The sequence below is a fragment of the Bos mutus genome, chromosome 4 (genome assembly GCF_027580195.1).
Source record: "Bos mutus isolate GX-2022 chromosome 4, NWIPB_WYAK_1.1, whole genome shotgun sequence".
Classification (NCBI taxonomy): Eukaryota; Metazoa; Chordata; class Mammalia; order Artiodactyla; family Bovidae; genus Bos; species Bos mutus.
The window spans coordinates 8,167,657-8,184,014 of NC_091620.1; the positions used below are offsets into that span (position 1 = coordinate 8,167,657).

The following is a 16,358-nucleotide window of genomic DNA, read 5'->3' on the forward strand; positions in this document are numbered from 1 at the left end:
GGTTTCCTAACCAGGAATCAAACCCAAGCCCCCTGCACTGGGAGCGCAGAATCTTAACCACTGGACCACCAGGGAAGCCCCAGAAAGCTTTATTCTTATATTTCAAAATTTGGGCAGCTGAGAGATCCTTGCACTGACTTTATTCATTCATCTAACAGACATTTTTAGAGCAACTACTACGTTCTTGGGATAGGACCAAGTACGAGACAGAGAGTCAACATGTGGGGTCTTTCCTTCAGGAGCCCGTCACTCAGTACTGAAGCCACCATCGGCTAAAAACTTGTAAGATGTTGGGACTCACTCTAAGTCCTTTGAAAGCCTTACATCACGTGATCCTCTCAACAACTCTGTGAGGAAAGCATTATTATTCCCATCTTTCCAGATGAGAAAAACCAAGATTTGGAGACAGGAATTTGCTCCAGTTGACCGTGCTAGGCAGTAATTGGGGGCGGGGGGCGGGGGGGGGGGGCGGGTCTTTGCTATTATTCTATGTAGAGAATGGGTTCAGGCACAAAGGGGGATGAGGTCACAGCTGTCTGGATGTGGGGTGCTCACACAGTTCTGAGCCCCAGGTGTATCCCGCCTGTGTTGCCCATGAGAATTCACACAACTAGAGGCAAACCACCGAGGAAGAAGAAATGAGAAGGGCCCTGAGGGATCAGGGTCAGTGCAGTCAGGCACATGAGGAAGGGGTGCCATGATTAGGTCCTTGTAGTTGGCGTGGGTGGGCTGAGCGCCATCTCCAGTGACTCGCCAGCCCCCTCACTGACAACCCTGCTTCCTGTAACCCCCAGGCCTGCCCTTGAGTTGCCAGAGGTGGCCAGGTTGGACCAGACAGTGGGGGAATCTGGCAGGTGTAGAAGCAGCAGGACTGAACTTCTGAACTCCAATATGGAAGAAGCATAAGAAGGGTCCCTTCGGCTGGCAGCATGTGTTCCGCCCCCGCTTTGGTCTTAGAGCAGCAGTCCCCAACCTTTTTGGCACCAGGGACCAGTTTCAAGGAAGACCTTTTTTTTCCACCGACCAGGGGTGGGTGGGTGGGGGGTGGTTTCAAGTGCATTGCATTTACTGTGAGCTTTGTGTATGTGTGTGTTAGTCACTCAGTCGTGCCTGACTCTTTGCGACTCAGGCCCCTCTGTTCATGGAATTCCCCAGGCAAGAACACTAGAGTGGGTCACCATTCCCTTCTCCAGGGGATCTTCCCAATGCAGGGATCAAACCCAGGTCTTCGGCATTGCAGGCAGATTCTTCACTGTCTGAGGCACCAGTTTATTCCTAATCCAAGGCTGCTGCTGATCTGACAGGGGGTACCAGTCTGGGGCCTAGAGGCTGGGGACCCCTGTCTTGGAGGGATCGTCAGGCCTTTATTAGAATCAGGCAGCAATAGGTGCTGCTGACAGCAGCCAGCCCGCGTGTGTGAACCAGCCTTTCTGGACATCACAAGAGGCTGTCGTCCACTGCCTCCTCGAGGCAGCTGCCATCTAGAGTGAGGACTTGGGTGGGGAATGCGTTCTCTCCAGAGTGTGTGCCTGGAGAGCCTGTTGAGAGAGACTGAGAGACTGATGGGCTCTGTACTAAAGCGATGTCTGCTGATGTCCCAGTCGTATTGACTGGGAATACGTCTGCTTTCCCCAGCTTGGCAGGGTTATCACCTCCTGAGATGCCTGCTGAGGACAGAGCCTTAAGTAAACAGATGCATCTCAGGTGGTGGAGTTCAGACACCACATAGCTGAAAAGAGAAAGGGCTGTGTGTCCAGACCGTAGGGTATGGTGGCCACCAGTGGCTACTTGTGGTCCCGCCTCTCCCTTTCAGACAGACACATAAAGAAACATTCCAAATCCCAAACTGCATTTTTTATTATTTTTTAATAAACTTTATTCTATATTACAAATAGGTTTTTTTTTTTTTTGTTCTGAACTGCAAAATAGGAATGCCTTATATTTACATACACAGGTATACAATTAATTATAACAAAGGTACAGAAGCTTGCCTTTACCAAGTTACAACTGGGCTCCAATTTAAATAGCATAGGTTTCCTTTTTAAAAACTTTTATTTAAAATCTTTTTTTTTTTTTTTGTAATCTTACTTGGATACACTTCTTTAAAAACCAAACCAGAAGACCCTCTTTCCTCTAATAGATTTCATCCACATATCTTTGAGGCTCATTATAACACTGTTGTCTAAAGATATGTTTTGCTTTGTTCTAACAAAGGGTTGGTGTTCAAGGTGGGAGCTTTTTGGAGACAGAAGTGGGGTGAGGCTGCGAGTGGGTGATGGGAACAGGACTGACCAACCTGCTACTTTCAGCCACCTGTCTCTGAGACTCAAAGGCCCCTGCCTGTCCCTTAAATCACCCATTCATCCTTTCCTGCTCCTCCTCCTCTCTCTAGTATTTGAGACTTAACTCTGGGTCGTCTGACCAGGCCAGACTCCTCTTCCCCCACCCCTTGGCTCATTGAGCCATTATCTGTTGTGGTACCCTGGAGTTGCTGGTTGCTATGGTAACTTGGCAGGACCCTGCTGAAAGACATAGGCTGGTCTCTACTAGCTAAAGTGGGGAGGAGGGCGGCTGCCTCCAACCCTTCCTTCCCATCTTGGGGCCTGGGGTTCTTATTCTTGGTCAGTGCAGCCAACACACGACTAAGCCAGGACCTCCGGCCTCAAGGATGCCAAGCCTTGAGAGAGTGATGGGGGTGCGGAGAGTCATTCACCCTAAAACACAAAGTCATGGTTTCCAAATGGAAACAAGATTCTTTGAGGTAAGCTAGCTTTTCTCTTTAAAGAACGGAAGGTTTAACGAGCCAACAAGCTGACGGGAACACTGGGGAGGGACAGGGAAGGAGAACACACAGGGACATGCATGCCTTCTTGGTCATCTGCCTGAACTGTGTCCAACAGTCCTGTTTGGTAAAGTGGTGCCTCAGTTTCTCAGGTGTCCTTTGCAGTGCTCTTTAACTGTACCCTCTGTTTGGAATTCTACTCTTATAAGGGAGCCCTTCTAAAATGTGCTTGACTTATAAGATCAAAGATACCAACAAAAGAAGTTCTGATAAAGAAACTGGTGGAAGACGAGATGCACAGACCTCTTTGCCATGCGCATCTGTCTTTGTGATCCCTCCACGACCAACCCCTAATAGGGTCTCCCTGCTGTTTGGGGGAAGCCCTGGGGTTCAACAACACCAGGGGCAGCCTGGAGAGAAGTGAAAGAGGATATAGAGTGGAGGGAAGGTGAGGCTCACCTGACCAAGGTCACTCGCCCTCCCCCATCCCCACCCAGCTCACCTCTCTGCCAGTACAAACAGAAATCTCTTTTTATTCATTAGGGATTCTGTTTTGTTTTGATTTAGGGTAGTCACCTGCCTACTCAAAGGATTTAATTGGACCTTAATGAGTATGTATTACTTTGACAACCAAAACATCCTTTACCTTATACAATAAAATTGGATACTCCCCTTAATTAAAAAATGATTTTATTGGGGAACACAAATTCATAGTTTAAAAAAAGGTCTCTCCTGAATGAAGTTTTACTGCAGAGATTCCTTTCTGAATGGGAGGCTGGGTCGTTCCGTTTTCCAGCACCATGACGGGAAGAGGCTCCCGGAGCGTCAGCCTGTCCCAGGAGCTGCCTCTACGGCGTCACCTACAGCTGTCCCTCGGTCTCCCTGTCTGTTGTAGGATGACTCGTTTGCTACACCTGTGGGGTGAGGCGGCACAGGGGGGAGGAGCAGGGTAGCACTGCATGCTCCAGCCAGCGAAAGTGCAGGGAAGCACCAAGAATGTCAGCAGCCCCTGGCTGCTTCCCCTGGCATGGCCCCGGCCCAGGGATATCTGGACCCATTTCTTTAACAAGTGGGATTTCCTCTGTCCCCCAGTCCCAGTTTCTCCTCAGCCCCTTGGAAGTCACAGGCAAAGAATTCTGTGTCCCCCCTACCCCCGGTATTTGGATTTTACATCCACACCTGGGCTCCCTCCTTAAACTCAAACTCTTAACATATACAAACAAAAAATAAACTACAAAACCCCAAACCACCCATTGATGGTTCAAAGATAAAGGGAAGGGCTGAGAGACAAGGGGTCCTTAATGGTCTGTCCTGAGAGCCAACAGAGAGAGTGGGAAGCTGAAAGAAGGTTCTTGATGACTACATGAGCTAGAAGCAAGCAGAAGGTCCAGGAAGCAGGTGGGATCTGCCTGGGTCAGTCTACTGGGTGCTGGGGGCACCCTGGGGACTCCGGTACCTATCCATGGAACTGCCTCTCAGAGGTCCGCCCTAGGTTCTCATTGTGGAGGGGAGGGGGTGGCGCTGTTCCTGGAAGGACTATAGTCCAGGGTCAAGAAAAGAGTGTTTATGGGCTTTCTGTCTGCAGAGTGCCTCCCCAAGGCCCCTCTCCCTCCACAGGTCTCTGTGAGGTGGGAACGTCTATTCTTGATTAACAATAATTAACCTTAACCTTCACTAGGCTAAATATTTGACTTCGCATTCTGTGAGGTCAAGGAGACGTGTCCCTTAGTCTTGAGAGAAGAGACGGATGGCACACAGAGCTTCCCCATTTGTAGGGTGGGAACGAGGCCTTGTTGAGGCTCTGAAAGCATCAACAGGACTTGCCTTGTGGAACGGAGGTCACTGGGGAAACCACTTCTGTGGCTCCTCTGATGGGAGACCCACCAGGCCCCGGCTGTATCAGGGAGCCTCGAGGGGGGCAACTTTGGAGGGCAGGACAGGGCTGGGGTGGTCCCAGGAGGCTGGACTGAGGGCGGAGCTGTCCACCTGAGGCTGAACAGCTCCCGAACTTAGTGGATACATGGCCTTGGGGCAGAGCCTCACGTGCAAGGGTTGGGGGCACTCTGCTGGGGAAGGGGCACACTCAGGAGCCAGACATGCAAAGGGGATCAGAGGTTGAGGACCTATGATGAGGGAAAGGGGAGGGGGCAGTGTTGGGATAACACATCACACTGACCCCAGTGTTGGGAGGTGAGAGCTGGAGACCTTACTCCCACTGCTGCCTGGGACCAGGCCTGGCTAGTCTGCCTCTAATGTTTAAACTGACTTGTCTCCTTCCAGCGTCTCTGGCCTCACTCACTCACCCATGGGCTCAAGAGAGAGAGGCTCTAGGCTGGCTCTGGGTGTGCACGGTATTCTCGGTCAATGGGATATCCAGGTTTTCCCAAGTCCCTGAATTCCAAACCACACTGAAACAAGGCAAGAGGAAGTTAACAGCCACAAAAGCCAGCTTCAGGCAGTGTTGCTATTTGTGGTGACCAGGACATGTCAGGGTCTCTCCTTCCAGGAAAGGACAAGGAATGGTAAATATGCCCACCCCTGGGGAGACTTGTGCCCTTGGGAGGGATGACCAGCCTGCAGCGAATTGTCCCAGCCTCTCTCTGCTCATTCTTTCTTAAATTCAGGACCTCACAGCATTTCTCCCTGCCTCTTACCATCCCATTTTGCTCCAACATTCAAACTCCTCACCTAATCCAAGTCGGTTATGTGTGACTGTGTGATCTCCTGGTACCATTTTAGACCCTGGTGGTTCCGAAGGGTTGAAGGAGTGAAAGAGACGGGATGAAAGGAAGGTGAGGAGACACGGCCTTTCCTCCTGTGCTCTCTGCCCAGGACTCTAGGAGTCAGATAAAGGTCCCACCGTGAACAGAACTGTGACCCGGCACATAAACTGTGACACGGAGGGGGGCCCTGAAGAGACCTCCCTCCTGCAGGACCCAGTCTGCCCAAGTCCCTTCTCTCATGCATGCTGGCCAGCACGGGGTCTCCGGCCTGCCAGGAGGAGGTTGGGGATTCCAGGGGAGGTTCGGAAAGAAGATCTAGGGGGAAAGAACAGCTTTTTTTTCTTTTTTTTTGATCACGCTGCCTTGTTTTTACTTTGAAACGGATCACACGTGCACCAAGAATCCAAACAAAAGAAATGGAAAACAAACAGCAAACGGAAAGAGTTCTTATGGGCAAGACGGGTTGCGCTCTGCATGACTCTGTCCTACTTCTCCATTCCCAACAGGCCGCAGAGACTTCGGGCAAACAAAGCACCAGAAACCACCACCCCACCAATTAAAGAAAACCTGCCCCAAACCCTCCCCCAGGAGACACGAGGAAACCAGGGAAACATGCCCATCCTCCTCCCCTCTTTCTTCCTGACATTTCTTTGATGGGTTTGAGGTTTCTCTTATAATGAAAAACGTAGGGAGAAAAAGTTTTGTACCGACAACAAAACAATAACAATAATAATAATCCAGTAAAAAAAAAAAAAGCTTCAGCAGAACCATGGTAACAGTCTTTTTCTCTGCTTGTTCATTTTTTTTTCTCTAACTGTGCAAAACTTAAAAAATAAATCAAAACGCACTCACTTACGCACACACACGCACAGCTTCCATTCAGCACACCTGTGTTAAATATGTTTGTGTCTTTCTTCTCCCCAACCCTTCACATGTGCAAATATATGTTAGCGGCCCAGGTGCCTCCTCAGCCTGCCTCCCACATGCTTCCTTCCTGGCCTGCCAGGCCTTGTAGCTTCTGGGGAGGAAATCAAATGATCAAGGGGAGAAATTCCACGCTTCTTCACCTGGCACTTCATTTGCCGAGACCTTTGGTTATGTTTTTCCCACTCAAAATGCATCGTTTCTCACTCTCCTCTTCCCGTTGATTAGGCTACTTGCGTTTTGCCCATCACTTGTCCCGCTCGATGCCACATCATGCCCTGCTCTGTGTCACCACCGCCTGGCCTCCAGTCACGTCCAGGCTTCTCTCGGTCAGTGACCACCCTGATTTCCTATAGACAGGTGACTTCACCCCCCAGCATGCAGCACAGAAAACAAGTATGGAAATGTCCTGAAGTTGCAGAATGAATGGTGGGCAAGGGCAGAGAAGGGAAATGCTTCAGACCCTCCCCGCCCCCGCATAGGACCAGAAAGCTTTCTGAGCTCTCTGCCTACTCCCGGGTCAGACAGATACACACACACACACACACACACACACGTGCATGTGCACATGAGATCTCACACACACGCACATGAGATCTCACACACACACACATGCTCATATCCAAAGGGGCTAGCATTCTTCAAATATAGGGTGTTCCACAGATGTTGCTGGGAATGGTCTGGTCCCTTCCTCTTTCCATGAGGGGCCCCTTTGGAGTGGATGGCAGTGGAAGATGTCTGATGCTTGAGGAGTGAAGATAAGACTGGAGGAACCTCATTCCCAACCCCACAGATGCCTCTGCCTGTCTCCCAGAGTGGGGAACAACTTCACATCGGGGTTGCCTGGGGAGAGTCTATGGCCGAGACTGGACCACAGATGGAGAGATGGCATCTAAGGTCCTTTCAAGGTTACAGGTTTCCACGGCCCTCCATCAGACTGTCTCTCACCATAGCCCCTGCTCACCTAGGACGCATGTCTGAGCACGTATCTGGCTGGCTGGCTAAGACGACGTATCCGTGAATGGAAGGACAGAGGGAGACACAATGCCAGGGCCAAGGTCAGTGGTTATGTCCCTCCTCCCATTTCCGGGCAGGTCCTTCCTCTTGATTCTTCGGTCCTCCCCAGACATGACAAACCTAGGGTTGAGTTTGGCTGGCATTTTGGTTTGTCTCTGAGAGGCTGTGCTTGCAAGTGTTTCTTCCCGGGATGACTGCAGAAGGGAGGAGGGAGGAGAGTGACTAAAGAGACAGCTGAGATGTTGATGAAATAATTCCCGGGGAGGTCTGAACAGTCCATCACAAAGTCATCTGCATAGCAACGGCACCAGACTCTGCAGGGAGTCAGGAGCGAGGCTGTCGGCCCCAACCTTCTCTAGACTTCTCAGGAAGGACAGTGGGGGTGGAGCCACGGGGACCACTGGAGGTAGAAGCTCCTGGATGCACTGGTGTTTGACCTTGACCCCTGATGAGTGATGACTAAGGAGGGTTGGAAGTGTATTCTCTAGACGGTGCTTGGGGGTCTGCGAGGGATCAGACCTCTGACTATGGCCGTGATTCGTTAGCATGTGGGGGTGAATGGAAAACAACCAGTTCTGCTTCCAGATAGATGCAACTCTCTTCTTTTCTCTCCTGCATGTTATATTTCTGCCACTATGAGCCACATCGGGAGGATCTCCATGGTGGGCTGTAACTGCTATTTCTCCTGTCTGGTTTTCCACAGGCCAGGACCGGGCAGGCAGGGCACCTATGGGCGCTCAGAAGGACTCCGAAAAGATCTGAAGGGGACAAGGGAGCCTCTGCTGCCAATCCCACATGTGAGAGGCAGCTTGCAAGGTGCCCCTCAACTCCTCACGCTCTCCACTCCAGCCATATGCAGGAGGTGCCGCCTTTCTTCCCAGAGTTGCAGGGGGACCCCGTGGAGATAGACACCTGAGCCAGGTGACACCTTCCCAGTGAAGATAACACTGAGCTCACTGCCTCTTCTCCAGGCCAAGTTCAGACCCACGTGGGGACTATGGAAAGACGGAAGGTGGGGTAACAGCACAGAAGCACCCCCATCCATGGCTCCTCATTCGTATCCGGGCCCTGCTGCTGCTGCTCAGGGTCAGCTGGGAAAGAGGGCCCCTCTGCTGTCTTCAGGTCAGGCCCCTTGGTGGGGTGAGGACAGGCCATCCTGGACTAACTTGAGGGTCGGCGGCTTGGTTCAGTCGTGTTGGCAGAGGAACTGAAAGAGAGGGGATCCAGGAAGGCAGGAGAGACAGAAACAGGCAGAGAGAGAAAGAGAGAGGGAGATAGCGCTGCTTAGGGGATGCTGCTGACGCCAGTCGGAACTTGCACTTGGTAAAGATGATAATCTAGACTGAGGCACGGCTTGGTGTGTCCCTCCCTCTGGTGGGGGAGGGGGGAGCGGGCGAGCTGGAAGGACGGTTCTCAGCTGTCTAAGCTCATGAGGGTTATGACTTGTTCTAGTTTGTAGGCCAGTTTCTGCTTCCCACACTGGTCATCGTGGTCCAGGGGTCCGAGGATCTGTTGAAGAGCCAAGAACGGGGTGGTTACCAGTTTGCGTGCACGTGTCTGTGTTCTTGGGGTACGCACTGACAGGGCTTGTGGTCAGAGAGTTTGGGAAGATGAGCGCGGGTAAAGCAGCCCACACAAAGTTGCTGGGGAGGCAGACGGCCTCCACGACTTGGGTGGGGAGGTGTGTGGGGGCGCTTGGGCAGAGGGAACCAACTCATGGGCATCCGTGTGTCAGTGAGCACAGGACGCCAGCACACACGTAGGCATGTCTGAATACACGTGTACCTTTTGCTCCCTACGTACGACAGCTGAGAATGGGCAGAAGACACCTGTGCCGAGATGCTGCTGTTACCTCTAGGCTAAACAGCAGGGGGATCCACACCCAACGGAAACTACAGCACTTAGTGTCTCAGGGCAACTATGATTTCACACTATCAAGACATCCCACTACCCTGTGAGAAAGGAACATCTTCCCATCAGCAGCCCAAGGCCTGAAATTCCACATGCAGAAAGTTATTTGACTCAACTTTGCCTGTTAAGAAACAAATGTCCCTCGAAGAGTGATGTTTCAAGCTTTACTGGTGACAGACATCTAATGACCAGCATCTACACAGCCTTCGCTGAGATTCGGTGGTTGGTGGATGAGAATAACAGGGAGCAATTGTAGGTACAAGCAGGAAGATGTGTGGGAACCTGGCTCAGACTCAGGAGGTGTAGCACTGAATAACGGCTCCGCCAGTTTCTAGCTGGGTGATGCCAGGGCAAAACACGAACTCTCTGAACCCTCCTTTCCTTCTCTGTAAAACCTGGGACCTATGACCCCCTCTCTGAGTTGCTCCAAGAGAGGGCATAAAGTCACGTAACTAACGTGAGCACCTGTCACACCATGCCTACTCCAGGAGGGGCAGGTGACAGACAGGGGTCCGGAACTAGGGAGTAGGGTGGGAGGGCAGCAGGAGAGAAGAGGAGGCTGAAGGCTGGAGGAGGGCCACCCCGAGCTCTGAATTTCCTGATCCAGTTAATCTATTTTTAATTGGGGAGACCAAGTCAGTTGCCAGCTTCTCAGCTGGCCAAGAACCACCAGTGATTGGCCCTGACATTTCATAAAGATGGGACATTTTCATGCTAACAGTAGAAGAGTGAACTTGGGAAGCTGGTGGCTCAGTGGGAAAGAATCTGCCTGCTGTGCAGGAGACTCAAGTTCAATCTGTGGGCTGGGAAGATCCCCTGGAGAAGGGCACGACAACCCTCTCCGGTATTCTTGCCTGGAGAATCCCATGGACAAAGGAGCCTGGCGGACTAGAATCTGTGGGGTTCAAAGGGTTGGGTAAGACTGAACATGCATAAAAAGATAAAAGAGGACCGAACCTGCAGACTGACGTCCTTTCCAAGACGAGACAGTGGCACTCATACACTGGCCTACTCTGTGTCATCCTTACTTCACAAGTGGCCACAGACAGGGGGAAACTGTCCTGGACCAGCAGTGGCCCACAGGCTGGCTGCGGGGTCCCTCTCTTAATGGACCCGCTGCCGACTTTCTCCATACTTGTTCACAGCTCATGGCCTGTGGGCACCAGGACTGGGCCCTGCTGGGGCTCCTAGATCCTCTCTTGGGGACAAGGCTGGGAGGACGTAGAGAACCCAGAGTACTGGCTTCAGCTCCTATTACTACCTTCCACTCAGAGAAGGTGGCTGTGCTGCTGCTCGGACATGGGGAGCCTGACTCTGAACCCACTTGGTCTGCACTGGTATGGCCAAGAAAACTCCCGTAGACACCTTTGTGCCGGCCAAAAGATGGCCATGTCTGAAGGGGCAATGACCCCAGGTGAGGTTTCTTAACTAGAGAACACAGCAACTAAAGACAGACTCCAGTCTACTCTGTCTGTATCTATCCTGTTCTGATTCTACCCTATCATCCTGTTTCTATTCTATTCCTTATGACCTGCCCATGAATGTGAGGAACTGCTTGATTAAAGAGAATGAAGTCAGAGAGCGATATAGAAGAAATAAAGGAGAAGGAAGAAAAAAATAAAGAGAAAAATGATGAAAGAAACAGAGACTTGCTGTATATATCTGAAAAGAAGAGGGATTATGTAGAATTTACAGAATGGAACATTTCTAGCATCCCAGTCTTTGGAACACAGCCCCCCAGTCCTGGGTGATAGAGTTTCCCCTGGCAGAAGTGGGTGGTGGAGGTGCCTGGGGTGGTGCTCTTGGGCACTGAAGCTGCTCCAGGCAGGAATATCTGGGTCTCTCCCCAGTCCTTCCCCAGGGGCCCCCGAGCAGGGCAGGGCAGGGCTCACCTCCTCACTGTACTTGCCCACGTAGGAGAAGATCTCGGAGAGGGCGCTCATGGTGTTGAACTCATTCATATGCATCCGGGACTGCTCAGCTAGGTACGCGTTCATGTCCTGGTCGCTGATGGCGGGCATCTTCCCGATGTCTGAGTAATACCTGTGGCGGCATGGGAGTGAGGAACTCTGCGTGCGTGTGTGTGTGTGTGTGTGTGTGTGTGTGTGTGCGTGCATGTGTGTGTGTAGTGGGGGGCCCAGGGGAGAGACGGGTGCTCCCAGCCCTGGGTCTGGGTCCAGTGGATGCCTGTGTGTGACCTCTTAGGGACCACGGCAGGCTCTCTTCCAACTGGGCTTCAGAGTGCCCTCTGCAGCTCTGGATGCAGGAGGCAGGGAGAAGGGATTCAAGAGTGACCCAGACAAGGTCAGAGAGTGGACACAGTGGGGCAGGAGGAAGGACGGGCTGTCTCCTGCACTGGTTTTGCTCCCAGCTCCCACAGGATTGATCCAGTCTGCCTCTCAGGTCCTTCTAACACCCCCTTCCGCAGATGCAGGAAGTCCCCTCCAGGGGCCTGAAGGCTCTTCTAAGCAGTTGCTCTGCCCTGACGTCGTCCCCATCTGTGAGTACTAGCGGGGAGAAGGGTGGGGCTGGGGGTGCTTGGTGGGGAGAGGCTGGGAGAAGGCAATCAGTTACTGTCACTTGCAGCTGTGCTCTCCTGTCAACTGGTTAATTAGATGCCAACATTTACATTTTTAATTTCTGCAGTTTGACATTTTATGCAGCAACCCCCAAATCTCCCACCAGAGGGGAGCTGTGTCGCCTCCTAATGAGGAACCAAAGGCCCCCAGTGTCCCAAAGACAGCCACCTCTCCTGGGTGCTTCCGGCCCTGGGCCACATGGCAGAGAGGCACCTGCAGGGGTGGGGTAGGGTCAGGACCTCGGGGCAGTGCTCCCAGGAGTCCTCACGGTGTCCGCTTGGCCCACACTGAATGCCCATGGCTTCAATGCTGGGAACAGCGAGCCTGAGAGCTTAGAACAGAGGAGGGTGGCGGGGGACAGTCTCCAGGGTGGGGACCAGGGTGAGGCAAGTGAGGCAACTGGGGCACAACATTTTAGTCAAGTCACTCACTCTCACCTGGGCGAGCACAGGTGACCGTGAGGGGCCCTGGGTTCCCAGAACTCAAGGCTTGATCAGGGGAGCGGAGGGCACATTCCTGGAGGCGCTGGATCAGCCTCACCCTGGACCCCAGTCCTGTGTTCCTCCCTCCGCATCCCTCACTGCGTTGACTGTGAATCCATCTGTCCTGTGCTCTGTTCCCCGCCTCCACCTCTGCCCACTGGGGCCCATTGGAGCTGGGTGATAGGCTGGCAGAGGTGGCACCTATGTGCCACTCCAGCATCATGTTCAACACCCTGCCTGAATGACAGTTCCAGTTCATCTGCACAGAGCATCCCCAGGCCAGCAAGAGTAGGCCAGAGCTGGGCTGGCTGCCCTGCTTGAGCCACAGCCCTGTGTGAAGGCTGTCACACGCCTGGGTCATGTGGACTTCCTTCCTTCACAAACTTTCAGTGTGGGGTCCTCTCTTCCCCTGCCCACCACCCCCCCATCTCCAGAGCCATTGGGCCCCTTACTCAGCTCCTGGTCCTGTTTCACTCTAGGTCCTCTGCTCCATTCCAGAAGAGCCCACTCTCTGCCAGGCCTGCAACCCACCCCAAAACATCTTCACGTTCCTTGGAGTTCTGGGGAATGATACCCCAGGTACATGCACTCCAGTGAGAGACTGGATTCATTGCCACTATTGTGGAAGACAGTAAATGCAATGTTCTGTTTTATAGAGGAGACCTGGAGCATCAGCGGTGGCTCCAGTCCCGTCACGCTCAATGATATTTGTGCCATCGCCCCCTCGCAATTGTATGCCAACTGAGCAAAATACATTTGTCCTGTAAGGGGTCATGCCCAAAGCTCGCATGGGGGGAACAGGAACGGACGACTCCCTCATTTCTGTGTCCCGGCCAGCAGCCAGACGTGGCTCTGACAACACAGCTGGGTCCAGAGTGTCCTCTAGGCAGTCCCACTCTGTCACCACGGACAGTCAGAGCTACTGACTATAAGGAAAACCCCAGCGTCCCCCTGGTGGGACGGCACTGTCATCAGAAGCAAAGGCTCCTGCCGTTTCTGTTACCTGCTTGTGAAACCTTACAGGTAGGAGGATGGCTCTATCAGGCTTTCTGCAGAGAGCATCGGGGCTCCTACTGCAACCTGTGTGGTTCCTGGGCAGCCTGAGAGCCCAGGTCAGGGACCACATCGTCTCCCGCAGAAACAGCAGACACCCAGCACCTTGTCCTTTCTGAATGGCCTGCCTTGTAGTGCACTAAAAGCCCGGTCGGTTTCTCCGAAGACAATATTTAGAAAATGTGTTTGTGTGAGAGAAAGAGAGGGAGAGAGTGTGGGATGGAGTTGAGAGTAAAGTGGCGGAGGGAGGGCTCTGATTCCTCACCGAAGTTGGGGGGGGGGCAACTGGCCCCTCCTCTGCTGCCCATGTGCAGAGGGCCCCACCTGTCTGTGCCACACGCAAGCCCACCTGGGGATGGGCCACATGTTCTCATCTTCAGCAAGTTCTACACGGCTGAGCTGAGTGGCTTTGGAATGCTCGATGTCCTAGAGGAGTGTGGGGCGTCGGGTCTGGCTGACATTCAGCCTGGAGCTAAGTGGGCCCGTACCCGGCTGCAGGTCTCTGCTGCCCTTGCTTTGACCTCTCCCCGCTTCTCTCCAGGGCTTTACCTAACTGCACCCCTTGAGCCTGATGGCCCAGCTCTGGCATCTCTGTGCTGTGGGCAAAACTGCTGTCTCCTGAGCACCTGCTATGCAGGGGCTTTATGCTGGGCTCTGCCGCTGAGCAGCCTTATTGATTGTGAAGAATGCAATTATGCCCCATTAATGAACTTCACACAAGTGTTCTTATCTGCTGGCTGTGCAGTGAGGAAAGGAAAGGTCAATCTGGACTCCTCTTCTTGAACTTGCTCCATGGGATGTCCTCCTGCAGGTGAGTCTTTCTCTAGAAGGGACTGGTGCTCTGAAAGTCTCCTGGGACCCACTCTCGAGCTGGCCAAGGACTGGCCCGCTGAGGAGGGGTGGAGCCCACCACTGGCCTTACCCAGCTTTCTTTGTTGTGCTTGGTCATACCAGGTGGGATGCCAGCACCATCGTGGTTCTGACATGGTTCTGACACTGGCCCTCAGGAGCTGCTACAAATCCAGCTGCCAATCACCAACAGCTGGATTCACTGCTGTGGACTAGTCTGCAGTGTTTCACATTCACGGGCTTCTATGAGATGTGCCCAGTGTGATGGTGGCACCTATCTCTGTCTCTAGGATGGCCCCAGTGATTGAGAAGAGGGTCTCCAATGCCCTGAAGTTTTTGCAGAGCCCAATGTATCCTTACCCTTTCAACACCTCAAGGATGAAGATGTAGACACAGAAGACACATCTGAGGCTCTAATGTAGAGACGCTTGCCGTTTAGGGTCCTGCACAAAAGTCTTTTCCTCTGTGTTCATTCACTGGCCTCCCTCTGCTCCTTGCTTCCTGAGCCCCCATGAGTACAGTTCATGGTGCCTGCCTATCTGTATCTTCCTCGACCATGAAGGCCATAAGGGAAGGATCAAGACTAATCCATCCTGAGTGTTCAGTGCATCCATGATGGACACCATAAAATGTTTGACTCATGGATGAATGAATATGTTAATGAAATGTCCATACTTCACCTCCAGTATGGCTCCCAGGGTGAACTGTCACAGTTTTATATTTTGAGTGATGGCTTCTTTAGGTGGCATTTTTAAATAGTTAAAATTCTTAGCCTTTTTCACAAGTGACACAGGTGACAGACGGCATCCCAACGTGTGGCACCCTTTAGTCCAGTTCCAAGGGGTCAACTGTGTTTCATCTCACTCATTCCTATGTACAAAACCTGCGCCTGCATGCAAGGGAGGCTGGGGTTTACTCAGTTCAGTTCAGTCCCTCAGTCATGTCTGACTCTTTGTGATCCCATGAATTGCAGCACACCAGGCCTCCCTGTCCATCACCAACTCCCAGAGTTCACTCAAACTCAGGTCCATTGAGTCAGTGATGCCATCCAGCCATCTCATCCTCTGTTGTCCCCTTCTCCTCCTGCCCCCAATCCCTCCCAGCATCAGAGTCTTTTCAAATGAGTCAACTCTTCACGTCAGGTGGCCAAAGTATTGGAGTTTCAGCTTTAGCATCAGTCCTTCCAAAGAACACCCAGGACTGATCTCCTTTAGAATGGACTGGTTGGATCTCCTTGCAGTCCAAGGGACTCTCAAGAGTCTTCTCCAACACCACAGTTCAAAAGCATCAATTCTTTCGCGCTCAGCTTTCTTCACAGTCCAACTCTCACATCCATACATGACCACTGGAAAAACCATAGCCTTGACTAGATGGACCTTTGTTGGCAAAGTAATGTCTCTGCTTTTCAATATGCTGTCTAGGTTGGTCATAACTTTCCTTCCAAGGAGTAAGCGTCTTTTAATTTCATGGCTGCAATCACCATCTGCAGTGATTTTGGAGCCCCCAAAAATAAAGTCTGACACTGTTTCCACTGTTTCCCCATCTATTTCCCATGACGTGATGGGACCAGATGCCATGATTTTAGTTTTCTGAATGTTGAGCTTTAAACCAACTTTTCACTCTCCTCTTATTGGGGTTAATTTCTATTTAATATGAGAGGCAATCCCTCTAGCATGAAAATGTTACTGCTATTGGCAATGAGATAGGAATGACTACTGACTGTAACACACCAGTTTGGTGACAACACTGTTGACTTCTGTTCCTTAAGATGAGCGGAGTGGGTGGTTGCTACTGGGGAACCAAGAGATTCTTCTCGCTTACTCTAGATGTGACCGTAAGCAAAACCCCTCATGCTTGGATGAAGGTGGCAAAGACTGGGAGTCTGCAGCGGGGCTGCCAACCACCAGTGCTGCAAGGAGGCAGGAATGGGATGAGGGATGCATGGGAGGACAAGTGGAAGGAAGGATGGGAGGGAGATGGGATGGGAGGACAGGTGGGAGGTTGGGAGGGGGTTGGTGCAGGGATAGGTAGATGAAGA

At 52.1% G+C, this 16,358-nt stretch overlaps 1 protein-coding gene across 1 annotated transcript in view; it reads right to left on the reverse strand.

The window, feature by feature from the left end:
• Nucleotides 1-4,205: 4,205 nt before the first annotated feature.
• The window catches only part of PLXNA4 (plexin A4), a 480,825-nt gene continuing 468,672 nt past the window's right edge, over nucleotides 4,206-16,358 (reverse strand). Inside the window, exons 31-32 of the mRNA XM_070369025.1 lie at nucleotides 11,250-11,400; nucleotides 4,206-8,955 (exon numbers count right to left, since the gene is read on the reverse strand). Coding sequence (XP_070225126.1) covers nucleotides 8,860-8,955; nucleotides 11,250-11,400 — 247 coding nt within the window. The 3' untranslated portion in view covers nucleotides 4,206-8,859. The remainder of the gene's footprint in view (nucleotides 8,956-11,249; nucleotides 11,401-16,358) is intronic.